This window comes from Narcine bancroftii, chromosome 1 (genome assembly GCF_036971445.1).
Source record: "Narcine bancroftii isolate sNarBan1 chromosome 1, sNarBan1.hap1, whole genome shotgun sequence".
In the NCBI taxonomy this organism is placed as follows: domain Eukaryota; kingdom Metazoa; phylum Chordata; class Chondrichthyes; order Torpediniformes; family Narcinidae; genus Narcine; species Narcine bancroftii.
The window spans coordinates 26,788,043-26,803,728 of record NC_091469.1 but is presented as its reverse complement, the minus strand read 5'-3'; the positions used below and the strand labels follow the sequence as shown (position 1 = coordinate 26,803,728).

The window sequence follows — 15,686 nt, the reverse complement described above, 5'->3', positions numbered from 1 at the left end:
ACCAGGCTGTGATGAAACCAGTCAGCATACTTTCCACTGCACATTTATAAATGTTTGCTAATGTTTTTGATTTCATACAAAACCTCAGCAAGGTTAGTAAACCTGAGGAAGTAAAAAGGTGCTGACATGCTTTCTTTACGACGACATTAGTGTTTTGAGTCCAGGAAAGGTCCTCCGAGATGGTGTGTACTCACCCTCTCCACCTCTGATCCCCCAATGACTGCTGGATCATACACCTTTGGTTTTCCTTTCCTAAAATCCATTATCAGCTCTTTGTTTTTGGTGACATTGAGTGAGAGGTTGTTGTTGGTGCACCATTCAACCAAGTTTTCAATCTCATTCTTGTCTGCTGACTCATCACCCCTTTTTAAACAGCCCACTTCTGTGGTACCACCAGCAAATGTGCAAATGGTGGTGGTGTCATATCGAACCATGCAGTTATAGGTGTAAAGTGAACAGAGCAGGGTGCTCCAATGCTGATGAAGATACAGAGCAAGATGCTCCAATGCTGATGAAGATACAGAGCAGGATGCTCCAATGCTGATGAAGATACAGAGCAGGGTGCTCCAATGCTGATGAAGATACAGAGCAGGGTGCTCCAATGCTGATGAAGATACAGAGCAGGGTGCTCCAATGCTGATGAAGATACAGAGCAGGATGCTCCAATGCTGATGAAGATACAGAGCAGGATGCTCCAATGCTGATGAAGATACAGAGCAGGGTGCTCCAATGCTGATGAAGATACAGAGCAGGGTGCTCCAATGCTGATGAAGATACAGAGCAGGGTGCTCCAATGCTGATGAAGATACAGAGCAGGATGCTCCAATGCTGATGAAGATACAGAGCAGGGTGCTCCAATGCTGATGAAGATACAGAGCAGGATGCTCCAATGCTGATGAAGATACAGAGCAGGGTGCTCCAATGCTGATGAAGATACAGAGCAGGGTGCTCCAATGCTGATGAAGATACAGAGCAGGATGCTCCAATGCTGATGAAGATACAGAGCAGGATGCTCCAATGCTGATGAAGATACAGAGCAGGGTGCTCCAATGCTGATGAAGATACAGAGCAGGATGCTCCAATGCTGATGAAGATACAGAGCAGGGTGCTCCAATGCTGATGAAGATACAGAGCAGGATGCTCCAAAGCTGATGAAGATACAGAGCAGGGTGCTCCAATGCTGATGAAGATACAGAGCAGGATGCTCCAATGCTGATGAAGATACAGAGCAGCGTGCTCCAATGCTGATGAAGATACAGAGCAGGGTGCTCCAATGCTGATGAAGATACAGAGCAGGGTGCTCCAATGCTGATGAAGATACAGAGCAGGGTGCTCCAATGCTGATGAAGATACAGAGCAGCGTGCTCCAATGCTGATGAAGATACAGAGCAGGGTGCTCCAATGCTGATGAAGATACAGAGCAGGGTGCTCCAATGCTGATGAAGATACAGAGCAGGGTGCTCCAATGCTGATGAAGATACAGAGCAGGGTGCTCCAATGCTGATGAAGATGCTGGAGGGGATGTTCTTGCCAATCTGCATTGATTGAGTCTGGTGGTGAGGAAATCAAGGATCCAAAAGGCCCAACCAACACTATTATAAAGCTATTTTATTTCTTGCACTATGGCCAGGCAATTTCTGCTGATGCTGAATCTTTGCCTTAGGGTAGACTGAAGGAAATTTTGTGTCATATTACATTTCCTGTTTTATTACATGATAATAAAAGAATCTTGAATCTTTATTATCTATTCATATTTTGTATTTATTATCTATCAAAATGGTAATTTATACTGTTTTATTTTGTGAAGTACCTGTTTGATTGCAGCAAGAAAGAATTTCAGTGCATCTGTACATTGTACTTATGCATATGACCATAAGCTCATTATATTGTACTATAAGCATCCAGCAAGTATGCTTTTGATGGTGCACCTGTAGAAGTTTTGAGGAATGGTAACTTGCCAAACTCCTTCGTCTTCTGAGAAAGTAGAGGTGTTGGTGCACTTTCTTGATCATTGTGTTGACGAGATTGTCCCAAGTCAGGTCATTGGAGATACTTATTCCTGAGAACTTGAGGTTATATACTCTTTTCATTTCTGTGCTGTGAGTGTGAACAGTGTGTGGACCCTGCCCCCTTTAGTGATGATCTCCATCTTCTTATTGATGTAGAGAGAGAGGTTGTTTTCTTGGGACAAAGCCACCAGACTTTCAATCGCTTTCCTGTATTCTGTCTCATCATTATTCGATACACAGCCCAGAAAATTTGAGTTGGAAGGATGTTTTGCTGGAGGTTGAAGATCAGTGATAGCACATCCTTGAGGAGGGTCAGTGTTGAATATAATCGAGGATGAAATGTTGTTACTCATCTTCATTGATTGCAGTCTGTTAGACAGGAAGTCAAGGATCCAGTTCAAGGTGGGTGGAGGTATGTGTGTATGTCGTGGGGGGGTTGCAAGGAATGCTGAGGCAGAGATGCTGAAGTTGGGAAATGAGTTTGCTAGGGACTTTGGTTCTGAAGACAGCTGTAATCAATATCAGTGTGCTTGGCATCCATGTGTTCTAGGGCTGAGTAGAGTGCCAGGGAGGTGGAGTCTGCTTGGCTGGTAAGAAGATTGAAGTGGGTCAAGGCTGGCTGGTAGGCAAGAGTTTTTGTGAGCCATGGCCAACATCTCAGAACAATTCATAATGATGGATATCAGAGCCATTAGCCAGTGGTAAGATTTGTTGTTACACTTTTCTTCAATATTGGTATGATGGTGGCCTTCTTGAAACAAGATAGAACATGTTAATGGCCTCCTTCTTCATAAATGATCCATTCTAGGACCCTAATAATGTCTGCTACCAAGCTGAACCTTGTGCCTAATCTTCAGGACAACCTCTTTCAATGTCAGTCTTTTTTTTTCCATTTATGTTTGTGTTTGAACTTGTGACTTTGTGATCCAGAGGTGAGATAACCACTGAGCCAGATACTGAGCACTGTACATTAAATTGTATTTGGACATTATATTCAGGAATCTAAACACCAACTTTAGTTTGCAAATTCTGAAGAATGACTTGTGCAAAATCATATGCTTTTTTTTCTGAAGGTGTTTAGAGGGCTATATAATGGAATCTGAGAGAGATACACAAGTGTGTTTGGAGGATGGTTCCTGGTCCACTTATGATATTTCATGCAAACCACCGAGCTGCCCCCCGCCATTTGCCAGTCAGGCGAATGTTGTGGTTTCAAGAACAGTCTTCACAGTCAATGAAAGTATTGTCATCTCTTGTGAAAAAGGATACAGACTGTGGGGATCCAACATATCTACCTGCCAGGTAAGCTGTCCCAGCAAGTTTATTTTACAACCAAAAATTCTGTAGGAATACAGTGCATTTGCTCTTTAACTTTTTGTAATACTTTCTAAGCAAATATATAAAAAAGGCTGGGCAGAATTAGTCAGCCATACAAAATTATAGGACAACACCTTTATGAGGAATGTTTTCATCATCGAAAGGGTGTGATAGAAACTGAGGAGGAGGATCACATGGAGCATGACTCACAGCCAAGAAGGCTTGGCTCGAATATTCTCTCTCTGTGCTGTAGATGTCATTTGGCACAGTGGCATATTTAAGATGTGTAATGTTTCACTTTTTCATATGAACAAAGTAGAAAAGATTTCCATTTGTGCAGCAGAATTTCTGGGTTTCCAAATGCCTGGGAACAGACTTTGAACCATTGAAGTTTTGTGAAACATGCAGCTGCTAGTTGTAAAAATTCCACACACAATAAAGAGAAAATGACTAGATGATATCCTGTGCTTCTCTTTATAGTGGATCCCTGGGATCTTTCATATGATTTACAATGTGAAGCCCCAGATTAATCTTTCAAATGATGGATGGAATGATTGCTAACAGTGGCATTCATTCAAAACTGCACTGGAGTATTTGCCTAAGCTTTATTTTTCCAATCTCTGCAGCTACCGACTTATGGGAAACTGGTACCCAAGGGGATGCAGATGGATGTGGAATTGTATTGAACATTGATTCCATAAGCTGAACATTGTCCAGATTGGATATGATGCACACTATCTTTCTGTACTCTTTAATGCCAGTCAGTGGACACAGTAACCTGGGTTTCTTATCACTACAATTGTAGTTCTCAATAAATAGTCTAAAAATGTTGCTGAGGGCATAAGACTCTGACAAACAAAAGGCCCCCCTTTGGATTCTACAAAGATACAAACTGAGCAGTACTCTACAACCTCTGGAATCGGCTCTTCTTCCACTAATCCTTTTCCCAAGTTCCGGCACATTTCTTAGTCTCTTGCAACTAGCAAGTCTTCATGAACATTAGTGCTCTCTAATGCTTTCTTCAAAAAGCTGAAAGCCAACCTAGGAGATGGGATAGCATTAGCTTTGCAAGTTTTGATTGAAAGTATTCCTGACATACATGCCCAGTCAAACCTCCGCTTGATTTATGGAAAAATAATTGACAATGCAAGAGCTTTATAGAAGAACGAGAAGCAATTTGGTTCTTCAATCCTCCACTGTGCCTTAGTCTCCCTTTCCTGCTCAACCCATATTCTCTGATTCTCTCAATATACAAAAGTGTTGATTTCCATTGTGAATATAGAAACAATTAAGCTTCCTCTGCCTTCCTGTGCAAGAGGGATTTTGAATGTTTAAAGAAATTTAAAGTCTGAATTTCACATGAGACCCAGTTGCCATCTTAATTGGAGTTAAGACTCTGCACCGCAGAGGTGAGGTTCATAAACAAGTCAGTTCTCATGTACTTTGGAGAGCATGCTCGAGTAAGAGCATACCCATACTTGTTAAAGCTGAAATTTTTTCATAGTACAGGACTTACTTTGGCATCATTATAATACTATTAGAGTTCCACACTAATTTATCAATAACCTACTTTCCTTTGTAGTTTGAAGTTCTATATCCCTGTCTGACATCTGGGATGTCTCCAGGCTACTGAGATATACCCCTCATTCTATCTGTGCTTAATCTTCTCTATTTTATTGTCTTTTTCCAGTATGTATATTATCAAGATTGACCATATCACATTTTTTCCCAGTTCTCTTAAGATTTCTGGAAATTCTTTAATTTCTCCATATAAAGTATTTCTGCTCAATTCACTTCTAAATGACCAATTACATACCTTGAAATAGTGACTTCCAATTCTAGACAATCCAGCTTGAGAAAACAAACTCTCAAGATTTCCTTCTCAGGATCTTGTATACATTTCAGATCCCCCTCATTCTTTAAAATTTCAGTGTGTACAGAACATTCCTCTAACCATATAACCATATAACCACTTACAGCACAGAACAGGCCAGTTCGGCCCTACTAGTCCATCCTGTAACAAATCCCCACCCTCCTAGTCCCACTGACCAGCACCCGGTCCATACCCCTCCAGTCCTCTCCTATCCATGTAACTATCCAGTCTTTCCTTAAATGTAACCAATGATCCCGCCTCGACCACGTCTGTCGGAAGCTCATTCCACATCCCTACCACCCTTTGCGTAAAGAAATTTCCCCTCATGTTCCCCTTATAATTTTCCCCTTCAATCTTAAACCATGCTCTCTAGTTTGAAAAATTAATTGAAAAAGCCTATCCACGTTTACTCTGTCTGTCCCTTTTAAAATCTTAAACACCTCTATCATCCCCTCTCAATCTTCTACGCTCCAGAGAAAAAAAATCCCCAGTCTGCACAACCTTTCCCTGTAACTGAAACCTTGAAATCCTGTCAACATTCTCGTGAACATTCTCTGCACTCTCTCTATTTTGTTTATATCTTTCTTATAATATGGTGACCAAAACTGTACAGAGTACTCCAAATTTGGCCTCACCAATGCCTTGTACAATTTCATCATAACCTCTCTACTCTTGAATTCAATACTCCTATTTATGAAGGCCAACATTCCAAATGCCTTCTTCACCACACCATCTACCTGAGTATCAGCCCTGAGGGTACTATTTACCACAACTCCTAAATCCCTTTGTTGCTCTGCACATCTCAATAGCCTACCATTTAATGCATATGACCTATTTAGATTTGCCTTTCCAAAATGTAACACCTCACACTTATCTGTATTAAATTCTTGGAATTGAATGTATCTGCACTGAGTTGGTTCCAAGACAGTTATAACATGTTTTCAGATAAGTAGACTAATTGTTCAACTTCAGGTTTATTGTCACATGTACCAAGATGTTGTGATGGATGATGTTTTTCAAGCAAATTAGTACACAACTCATTCATAGTACAAGTAAGACAGTGCAAAAGTGCAGAATTACAGAGAAAGGTCAATTGGTACAGAGCAAAGGTAACATAACTAGCCACCATTATGTCAACTTCTTGGAGCTCTATCAAGAGCGTCCTGGCCAGCTGCATCATAGTGTGGTACGACTGGTGCAGAGAAATGGATCGGAGATCAATCCACAGGACCATAATAGAGGCAGAGAGGATCACTGGAGTCTCCCTTCTCCCCCATCCACCCATCAAGATGATCTTCCGGGATCATTTTCTGAAGAGGGTGCACAAAATCATTGAAAACCCCTTCCACCCTGAATGCTCCATCTTATAGCTGCTCCCGCCGAGGAAAAGATACAGGAGTATAAGAGGCGGCACCACCAGGCTGAGAAACAGTTTCTTCCCACAGGCAGTGAGAGTGCTGAACGACCAAAGGAGCTGTGCCCACTTAACATTCAAGATTCTCATTTGAACAAAAACAATATTTATTTATTTATTTTCATAGATATAATACTTGTCCTACTTATGTATTATTTGTCTATACGAGTATTATGTCTCGTTGTGTGTCTGCATGTATTTGCACTGAGGACTGGAGAATGCAGTTTCATTGGATTGTACTTGTAAAATCAGATGACAATAAACTAAACTAGACTTGTTAATTTCACTTTTTTGTGGTTCATTCAGGAATCTGATTACAGCAGGAAAAAAACTATCCGTAAATTTGGTAGTGTGTGTTCTACTCATGGATCTTTTTCCTGATAGGAGCGGGGTGAAGAGAAAGTGTCCAGGATGGGACGAGTCTTTAATTTGTTGAAACACACAAAATGCTGGAGAAACTCTGTGGGTCAGTCAGAATCTATGGATACTGCCTGACCCATCCAATTCCTCCAACATTCCTCCAGTTTTCCATCAACAATATCTCATGTTTACCTCTTTTAATATATTCACTGCATTTCCAAGGCAGATGGAGTAATTAGAGAAGAAGTGGGGGGGGGGGGGGGGGGAGGGGTGTATGTGTGTGATATCCTGAGCTGTATTTGCCACCCTCTGCAGTTTCCTGGTGTCTTGGGTGAAATCGCTCCAGTGATGCACCCTGATAGGATGCTTTCAATGGTGTAGACGTTGTTAAGGGCTGAGGGTAATGTGTCAAATTTCTTCAAGCTTCTGAGAAAGTAGAAGTGTTGATGTGCTTTCTTGGTCATTGCATCAGTGTGGGTGGGTGTAAGTCACTGGAGATGTTTATACCTATAGGAATTTAAAGCTGCCCGCTACCTCCATTGATGCCGACCAGAATGTGAGTTCTGACCGTCTTCTGAAAGCCAATAACTAGGTCCTTGATCGCACTGACATAGAGAGAAGCTGTACTGGCACCAAGCCACTAGTCCCTCTATCTCCCTTCTATGTGACGTTTTGTCGTGTTAAGAGATCCTGTAAATAGTCAGAATGAAATTGTCCCGCCTTTTGCAATGGCACCGCCATTTCTGCCCTCTATTGTTGACTAATTACCCAACTAAATGAATTTCTAGAATCTATTTGGCCAATCATGGCACCTATAACATTGAAAAAATATCCAAGATACTTCACAGGGCCATGATCAAACATAGACACCATTTTTTTTCAAGGAGTCCTCATGATCAAGGATGACCTGTTTCCATACTTGTTTGTTCTGAGGTTACTCAAGCAACAACAGGGAGCAACCCTCATGGCGGGAGGGGAGAGCATTAGTGGCAATGGTGCTACATGGCACAATAACACGAAAATGTACAAATGAATATGATGTTAATGGACTTTGCACTGTTTTCCTTTGTCTTAATGCAAAAATGTCACTATGACTGTGAAAGACTCTCCACTGTATTAATATTTTTATAGTGAATAAAGTTAATTTCAAATTTAAATAAAAGACTTGTCAGTCTGACAGCCATAATTTCTTCAGCAATGGAAGAGTCTACAGTTGGCACATCCTGTGTTTGCAGAATGACCTTCCTCAGGGCTGGTTGGCTTTGTGATTCGATGATTCTTCACTGAATTGTTTTCTTTTCAAACCATTAATTGCTTCAGTGGCTGATGGCTAAAAATAAATTGCATATCTTTTTTTAACCCACACCAAGTTATGGTATTTGTCCACTTTGGAATATATGAAAGGAAAGCAGGAGTAGGCTATTTGGTCCCTCATGCCCGCTCCACCTTTCAATAAGATCAAGGTTGATCTTTTATAACAACCCCACTTGGAGGTAGACATGATGGCCAGCATAAATTTACCTGTAAGACTCCCTTCTACTCTACTGGCATGTGCAACTTTTCTTAATCTCAATATATCTGTGGTCTTGGTGTCAGCTGGGCTGGGTTACGAAGGCGGGGTATACGATGCCTTGTGACAATTTTGAGAAGGTTTCCGCTTATGGCAATATGTTTGAACATAACATGGTTTCGAAATGGTTCCTGTGTGGAATTAAAATGATTGGCAAACCTAATAATACATACAAGTATCACAAATATGTGCTCCATGCTTTTGGAGTTAGAATAAACATCCTTATTCAAAGCTTCTGTGTTCTGCAGGAAGTAAAATTGATGCTAACCCCTGCTGTATCTAAATTCCACAATTGAAAATATGATGGTTAGACTAAGCTATGCTTTTATATTATGTAAAAATCTTAAATATAGAATGTTATATCAAATATTTTTTCTTAAATTTACAGCAAAATTATTAAAAGTATAATGCCATTGACAAAGCCAGTATCGTTGAAAGAATAACATTGTATTTTTCTACGTTATTCTTTCCAATCAGCAGAACAGTTTATATCGTGCACACTCTGGGCATTTTCATAATTATGAGCTTGTATCATAGGAACGGAGTGTGGCTGAAGTCTAAAACTAGATGAAGAAATGCAGAATGTCTAAAAGTGCTTTGCATTTAATGGAAGTAGAGTCACTGATATTAAGTAGGAAATGTTGTTATTTATTCAATAATGTGACCTTTGACAAGCAACATTTTATATCTAAATATTGAGTTTACCACTTCATACATTGACTTTAGAGATTGATGTGCATTGCCTGGTTAATTATGTGATCAACAGATAGTACTTCTCCACATTCCACATCAGGCAATTCTTGCAAAAAAGAATTAATTTAAAATTATTGGCAGATTGGGATGTGTTAATTTATAAGCAAAGTGATATGCCAAAATGTAGGTACAACCATTTAAATAATAGTCCTATTAAAGCATTTTTTTTAATGTGAACTTTCCATTTGCCGTTGCATAAATCTAGTTTCTGATGTTTCAGCTGAATGGTACCTGGAATCCACCAACTTCTGGTATTTTGTGTTCCCCTGTATCCTGTGAGGAACCACCTCCCCCAATACATGGCTCAGTGAAAAGAACAAGCTATAAATATAAAGACAGTGTGACCTATCAGTGTGATGTCGGCTATGAGTTACAGGTATTATTTTGTGTTCTAATATGTATTTATTATGTTTATTCCAAGGATCAATCCCAGACAGTGCAGTTGACAATTTTTGTTGCTCCTGATCCTGGTTTTAAACATGAATAATTCCTAAAGGTTCATATTTTCCAGTGACTGAAAAAAATCATGTTCAGAAACTGCTGTGAACACTCAACAGATTAGACAGCACTTTGTTTTTATTTCCACTTTTCACCATCTGCAGGTTTTTATTTTCATTTTCATTTTTTTGTGGAATTGAGACAAAAAGTAAGAAACCGGCCTTCAACCCACCTCGCCAATACTCCCTGATGCCTACCTACACTACCCCCATTTCCTTTTTTTTTGGCTCATATCCATCTAAACATTTCCTATCCATGTACCTGCTCAAATGTCATTTGGACATTGTAATCTTACATGCTTCTGCTACATCCACTGGCAGCTTATTCCATGGACCCACCACCCTTTTATCTAAAAATAAAATACCTCTCAGATCCCCAATAAATCTTTCCCTTTCACCATAAACCTATGCCATCTAGTTTTAGACTTCCCTATCCTGGAAAAAAATACGGTGCTGTCTACACTATCTATGACCCTCATAATTTGATAAGCCTCCATAAGGTCACACTCGCAGGCTCTTTTGTTTCAGGGAAACCAGTTCCAGCAGACTCCACATCATAGCAAGTCTAATTAGGTGGGATTAGGGTAAGCACAGGGGCTACAATCTTACATTTGAAAATTCACAGCGGTGAGGAGGGGGGGTGGTGCCTACCTACCTACCATGAATCTCCTTCATGTGCCTCCGTCACACTTCTCTCCCTCCCTCGACGTTACAGACAAACGCACTCCTTATATCACGAGGAGACTAGTGACATTAGTGCTGCACATTGGAGGGGGGAGGCAAACCCCGCCAATCATTCTTCCCCCCCCCAACCTTGGCACCGGCCCTGATTTAGGAAGAAATCAGCAAGCTTGTCTTTAGAAAATGGCCTAGTGTCTTTTTTGTGTTATTTGCTGTAACATTTTGCTGCAGCGCAATCTTTAATACAAAGGTAATATTTTTAATTTAACCTATTGGTGTGCTTTGGGCATCATGCAAACAGTCTTCCTGCCAGAGATGTAGGATTCTGCTTCTGGGACCTTCTGTCCTCTAGTTATTGCTCTTTTTTTTCAAAGCAGGGCAGCGTGGAGAGATTCTGCCAAGATGATGGGACATGGAATGGCACGCAAGCAGCTTGCAGGAGTAAGTATTCCCAGTCAGTAAAGCCATGATGGATAACTATTTCAGAGCAGCTCCCTCTTTGGGCAACTTCAATTCAACTGCAAAATAAATCCTGGGAAGAATTCTGCTGTTTTATAAAATAATTAAGTGGAACCTTTTACATTCCCAAAAAGATTAAATAAAGTGCCTTTTTAATGTTCTATTAATGTCTATAATGTCCATCAGTCCAGTCTTGCTTTGTGCTAGGCTGCTTCCTCAGTCTACATATTGACTTCAGATCCCTGGAGAGATTGGAGGAATTTTGCACCCCTCGCCCCCCAACCTCATGGATTCTCATCCCAGAGGCAGAAGTACCACTCACTAATTGAGATTGGAATGTTGGCAAGTTAAGTTTACAGAATGGTCTTTTGAAACCCATTTGAATGTATGACCAAGCTTAGCTTAATATCTCATCCAAAATTAAGGTAACTCAAAGATTGCAAATCTGCTTGCTTCTCCCTTGGAGTGAATTTCAGTCCACTGAACCAGTAGACTTCATAAGCATTAATTAAATCAAACTGAAAATAACATGTTGTCATTGCCATAGTGGGTTGCATTTCAACATAACATCACATTGGGCATTATTGTAATAAATACCCTATCTGTCAGTCAATATAATGGCTGGTAAATTAATTCCCATTAGCAACTGTGTTGTGAAGGCACAGGAGACTGCATATTCATTTAATATCTATGATGATAGATTCCAAGTCTGTAACACATTTATGTCATAATTTGTTATTTCTTAAGAGTTTCCCCCAACACTAGCCAAATCCATCCTAAACCTTAATTTTACTTCAACGATGGTGTCTACAGATTTTTGTGTTTTACTTCTAATCCTTATAAGCAGTAGTCTACAATTAATCATCCTTATTGTGGGGGATAGGTCATTAATTTGCAAGGGCAGGATACACAAAATCATAACAACTCTGTATTCACTTCTATTTCCAAAGTTCAATTCCATACCAGAATGTAAGAGGCAGCTGCTACCACATCATACTTTATTACACATCTAGTAATTGGGGCCAAAGATGAATTGTTACCCCAATGTTTCAAGATGACAAACTTTCATGAGAGAATTTGCAGATTAAACAGAATTTATGATGCAGCGAAAATGGCAAAGTGAAGAAACATCAAAATGAAGGCCTGTTGTGAGGTAGAATACAGGAGAAAATAAGTGACCTAAGGGATGACAAATCAAGGTAAAAGAAGGTAGTTTATAGGATAAGTAAGAAACCAAGAACCCAAGTCTTACAGAAGTGTACGTGAGAATAATAGAATAATTCTTTGAAATTATTAGATTCATGAGATGTAATATGCATAATGAAAAAATGAGGTGCTATTCCTGAACTTAGATTCATTCATAGTAAAAGATGGAAATAAATTGAGGAAAGAGGTCATAGTCTTGTAGGAAACCTGGGGATTATCAGGCAACCAGAAGCTCATGATCTATTTGAAGAACAATTCCACCAAGTTGTCACTTATGTCATGCTTGGGCTCCCCAGTGTTGAGACTACATCGTGAGCAATGAAGAGGTTCCTAAATTGGAAGAGGGTCAGGCTATCATTAATTGGTTATTCCATGATCAGTTGAGATGAAGACAACAGACTGCAGAATCTCTTGCTGAGCTGTATGATTCTACAATATCATGGTGGGTGGAATTCACCGGTGCAGCCTGAGGTATTTCTAGAAGGAGCAACAGCATAGCCAGAAGATGCAAAATATTTCAGAGACAAGGTTTATGAGAAAGAAGGAGGTTCACTGCTCAGATTGGCAATCATGTTGTGTGCTGGTGCTGAGGAAACTGGGTGCCTGTTCTGTGAAGTTTGCCTCCAGATTTTTCTTGGCTTGCTCACTTTCTGTGACTTTGTGAAGGCCCAAGTGAATAGGATCAGAAATTAAATGCAGAAAATTGCAAGAGATGCCCAATAGGTTAGGTAGCCTCTATGAAGAGGGAAATGAGAGTTAATGTTCTGGTCAAAGAGTAAAATACTAAAGTCTGCAGGTCCATCTCTTGCAGCACTCTCCATTTTCATGATCTCTCAGTCTCCATCTCAGGAGACAAACTCTCAACAGCTGTCTTCTCCAAACCCACCAACTCCCACAGCTACTTTGACTACATCTCTTCATACCCTGTCCCCTATAGGATTCCATTCCTTTCTCTTAATTCCTCCATCTCCATTGCATCTGCTCCCAGGATGAGGTCTTCCATGCCAGATCATCAGAGATGTCCTCCTCCTTCAAACAGCATGGCTTCCCCTCTACCACCATCAACTCAGCCTTCACCCACATGCCTTTTAATACCTGCACTTCTGCCCTGCCTTCTCCTCCCCCACAGCCAACAAGGACAGGATTCCCTTTGTCCTCGAATGCCACCCACCAGCCTCCACATCCAACACATCCTCCTCCGCCATTTCTGCCACCTACTATGTTATCCCACCACCAAACACATTTTCCCCCTCTCCACCTTCCACAGAGACCTCTCCCTTTATGACTCCTTTATCCACTCCACCCTTAACATGGACTTCTTGCATTTCTGTTAGCAGCCCCCTCCTCCATCTTTACCTGTCTCCTTTTTCCTTTAACTTGTGATCTCTCTCGCTCTCTCTCCCTCTCCTTTCCCTCTGTCTCCTTTCGCAGAGCCAAAAACTTCCCCTCTCTCTCAATCGATTCTCAGCTTTCCTCTCTCCTGTCCTCTTATCATATCCAATTAACACTCTTTCATTTGGTCTGTACTTCTTCGCTTCTCATTCTACCCTTTTCACCAGCCTTTTTTAATATAGCTCCCGGCCTGCTTTTTGCTCATACCTTGAGGGAGGTCTCAGGTCTATAATGTCAGGAATACATCTTTACCTCCTATGGGTGCTACAAGACCTGCTGAGTTCCTCCAACATTTCTGTGTATTTTTGGTTAATGACCTTTCAGTTAAAAAAAAAGCATTTTTAAGATGCAGAGGAGAAAATCTGGAGAAAACAAAGGGAGTGTCTGTTATAATGGAGAGGCAAAGAAAGATGGACCTCTATGAATAACTGAGATTGGTGAAGTTTTGTTAAGAATAGCTGGCCTCTCCGAAGATATAAGTAAGGATACAAAGAGTGTGCTGGAGCTCTAAGACGTAGAACACTAATGTCAAAGAGAATGTTGAAAATGTACTGCAGATCAGAAAGCATCAGTGGAGAGAAAGTAGCTGAATTAACCAAAGCTAATCATGTTTATCTTGAAATTAGATCATTTTATTTTCTATACTACAAGTAAAGCTATCTAAAACTTGATCTTTCACCAATCAAAAGCTTTAGTGTTTAACAGATCCCAAAGCTTCAGAAAACAAATACACAACATTGTTTTATTAAAATGAGTGACTTCTTTAACATACAAAAACTCTTGCAAGGTGATGCTCGCCAAATTTGGCAGCAGATTAGTCTTTGAACACCTGTCAGAAAGTTCTGGATTCAAGTTCCATCCCAGACACACAAATGCAGTAGTCTCAGGTAACTTCCCAGTGCAATTATAAAGTGAACTGTTTTTCAGATAAGATGTTAAGACGAGGCATATCTGCCCTCACAAGTGATATAAGAATTCTGATGACAATAATTTGAAGAAGAATAAGGCCCTAACCAATATTAACTTTAATTTATTATCATAGGGAAAAAAATGATTTGGTCTTTTATTTCAGTGGGAATTGACTATTGTATTTCCCATGGAACAGTGACATGACTTCTGAAGATCCTTTCTTTGGTTTTAAACCTTGCTGGGAAGGTATCAGGTCATGTCGGGCTGTATTGAATTGTAAGTCTTTCTTCATGTTGCGTATGTGATCTCAAAAAATGTACTTTTTCTTAGGAGTCATATGCGAGCCACAGCCAATGGTGGAAAATGCATTGGCCATTAGAACGGAAGACACGTACATGAGCAATATCAGCTTTGTCTGTAACCTTGATTACCATCTCACTGGGCCTCAGAATATCACTTGCCTTGCTAACCTCTTGCCAACCTCTTCCCCACTGCAAGGGTAAACAGTACAAAAACTTTCTTCTATCTCCTTGCCTAATCTTGAAGTGGATAGACTGATTACGCTCTGTGGATGGATTCCTATGCTCAAACAAAATTAAGCTGGAGGGTCTCAGTAGGTCAAGCAGCATCCATGGAAAGAAATGGACCATCAACCTTTAGAGTCAGGACTCTTTATTGGGACTTGGACCAGACCCAAAAGTTGATCATCCATTTCTCTCCATAGATGTTGCCTGACCTTCTGAGTCCTTCCAGCTCCTCTTTATTTGGTCCAAATTCCATCATCACATTTTGTTGTGTTTTTCTAGGGTTTTGTGATCCTGTTTTTTTTAACAAAAAGAAGCAGGGATGGCCTAGGTTTTCCATTTAGAGTCAACTATCCAGCGTAAGGCTGCATGTCAGTGAAACAGTCAAACAGTAAGACTGATTGATTGATTTGATTGTCATCTACTTTATGGTGATGCAAGCTTATCATGGGCAGTAGAGGCATGGATTCTTCATGTAATTGCTGAAGTAATGTTAAAGTAAGTGTAGTTACCATGCCCTGATTGCCTTTTCCAATGTGAAGCTGTGTTCTTGTGTATCTTGGTCCCACTTTGTTTTGCTCCAGCCATGTTATTGCCACCAAAGGTATCATCTCAGAGACACTGGTTCAGCAAAGAATATGACCAACACATGATGCTAGGTAGTTGGAGCAGCAGGATAGGTCCCCATACCCATTGAGACCAAAATATCTGCACACGTACCT

The 15,686-nt window shown here is 40.4% G+C and overlaps 1 protein-coding gene across 3 annotated transcripts in view; it reads left to right on the top strand.

Moving 5' to 3' along the window:
• svep1 (sushi, von Willebrand factor type A, EGF and pentraxin domain containing 1) overlaps window positions 1-15,686 on the top strand; it is a 198,974-nt gene that overhangs the window by 144,143 nt on the left and 39,145 nt on the right. For 2 of the 3 annotated variants that reach the window (XR_011353075.1, XM_069922931.1), the window contains exons 34-36: window positions 3,083-3,311; window positions 9,517-9,672; window positions 10,849-10,915. Coding sequence is in view for 2 of the 3 variants with exons in the window: in XM_069922931.1 (XP_069779032.1) it covers window positions 3,083-3,311; window positions 9,517-9,672; window positions 10,849-10,915 (452 nt within the window). In the remaining variant the exon portion in view is untranslated. The remainder of the gene's footprint in view (window positions 1-3,082; window positions 3,312-9,516; window positions 9,673-10,848; window positions 10,916-15,686) is intronic. The other variant, XM_069922936.1, reaches the window with a different exon arrangement.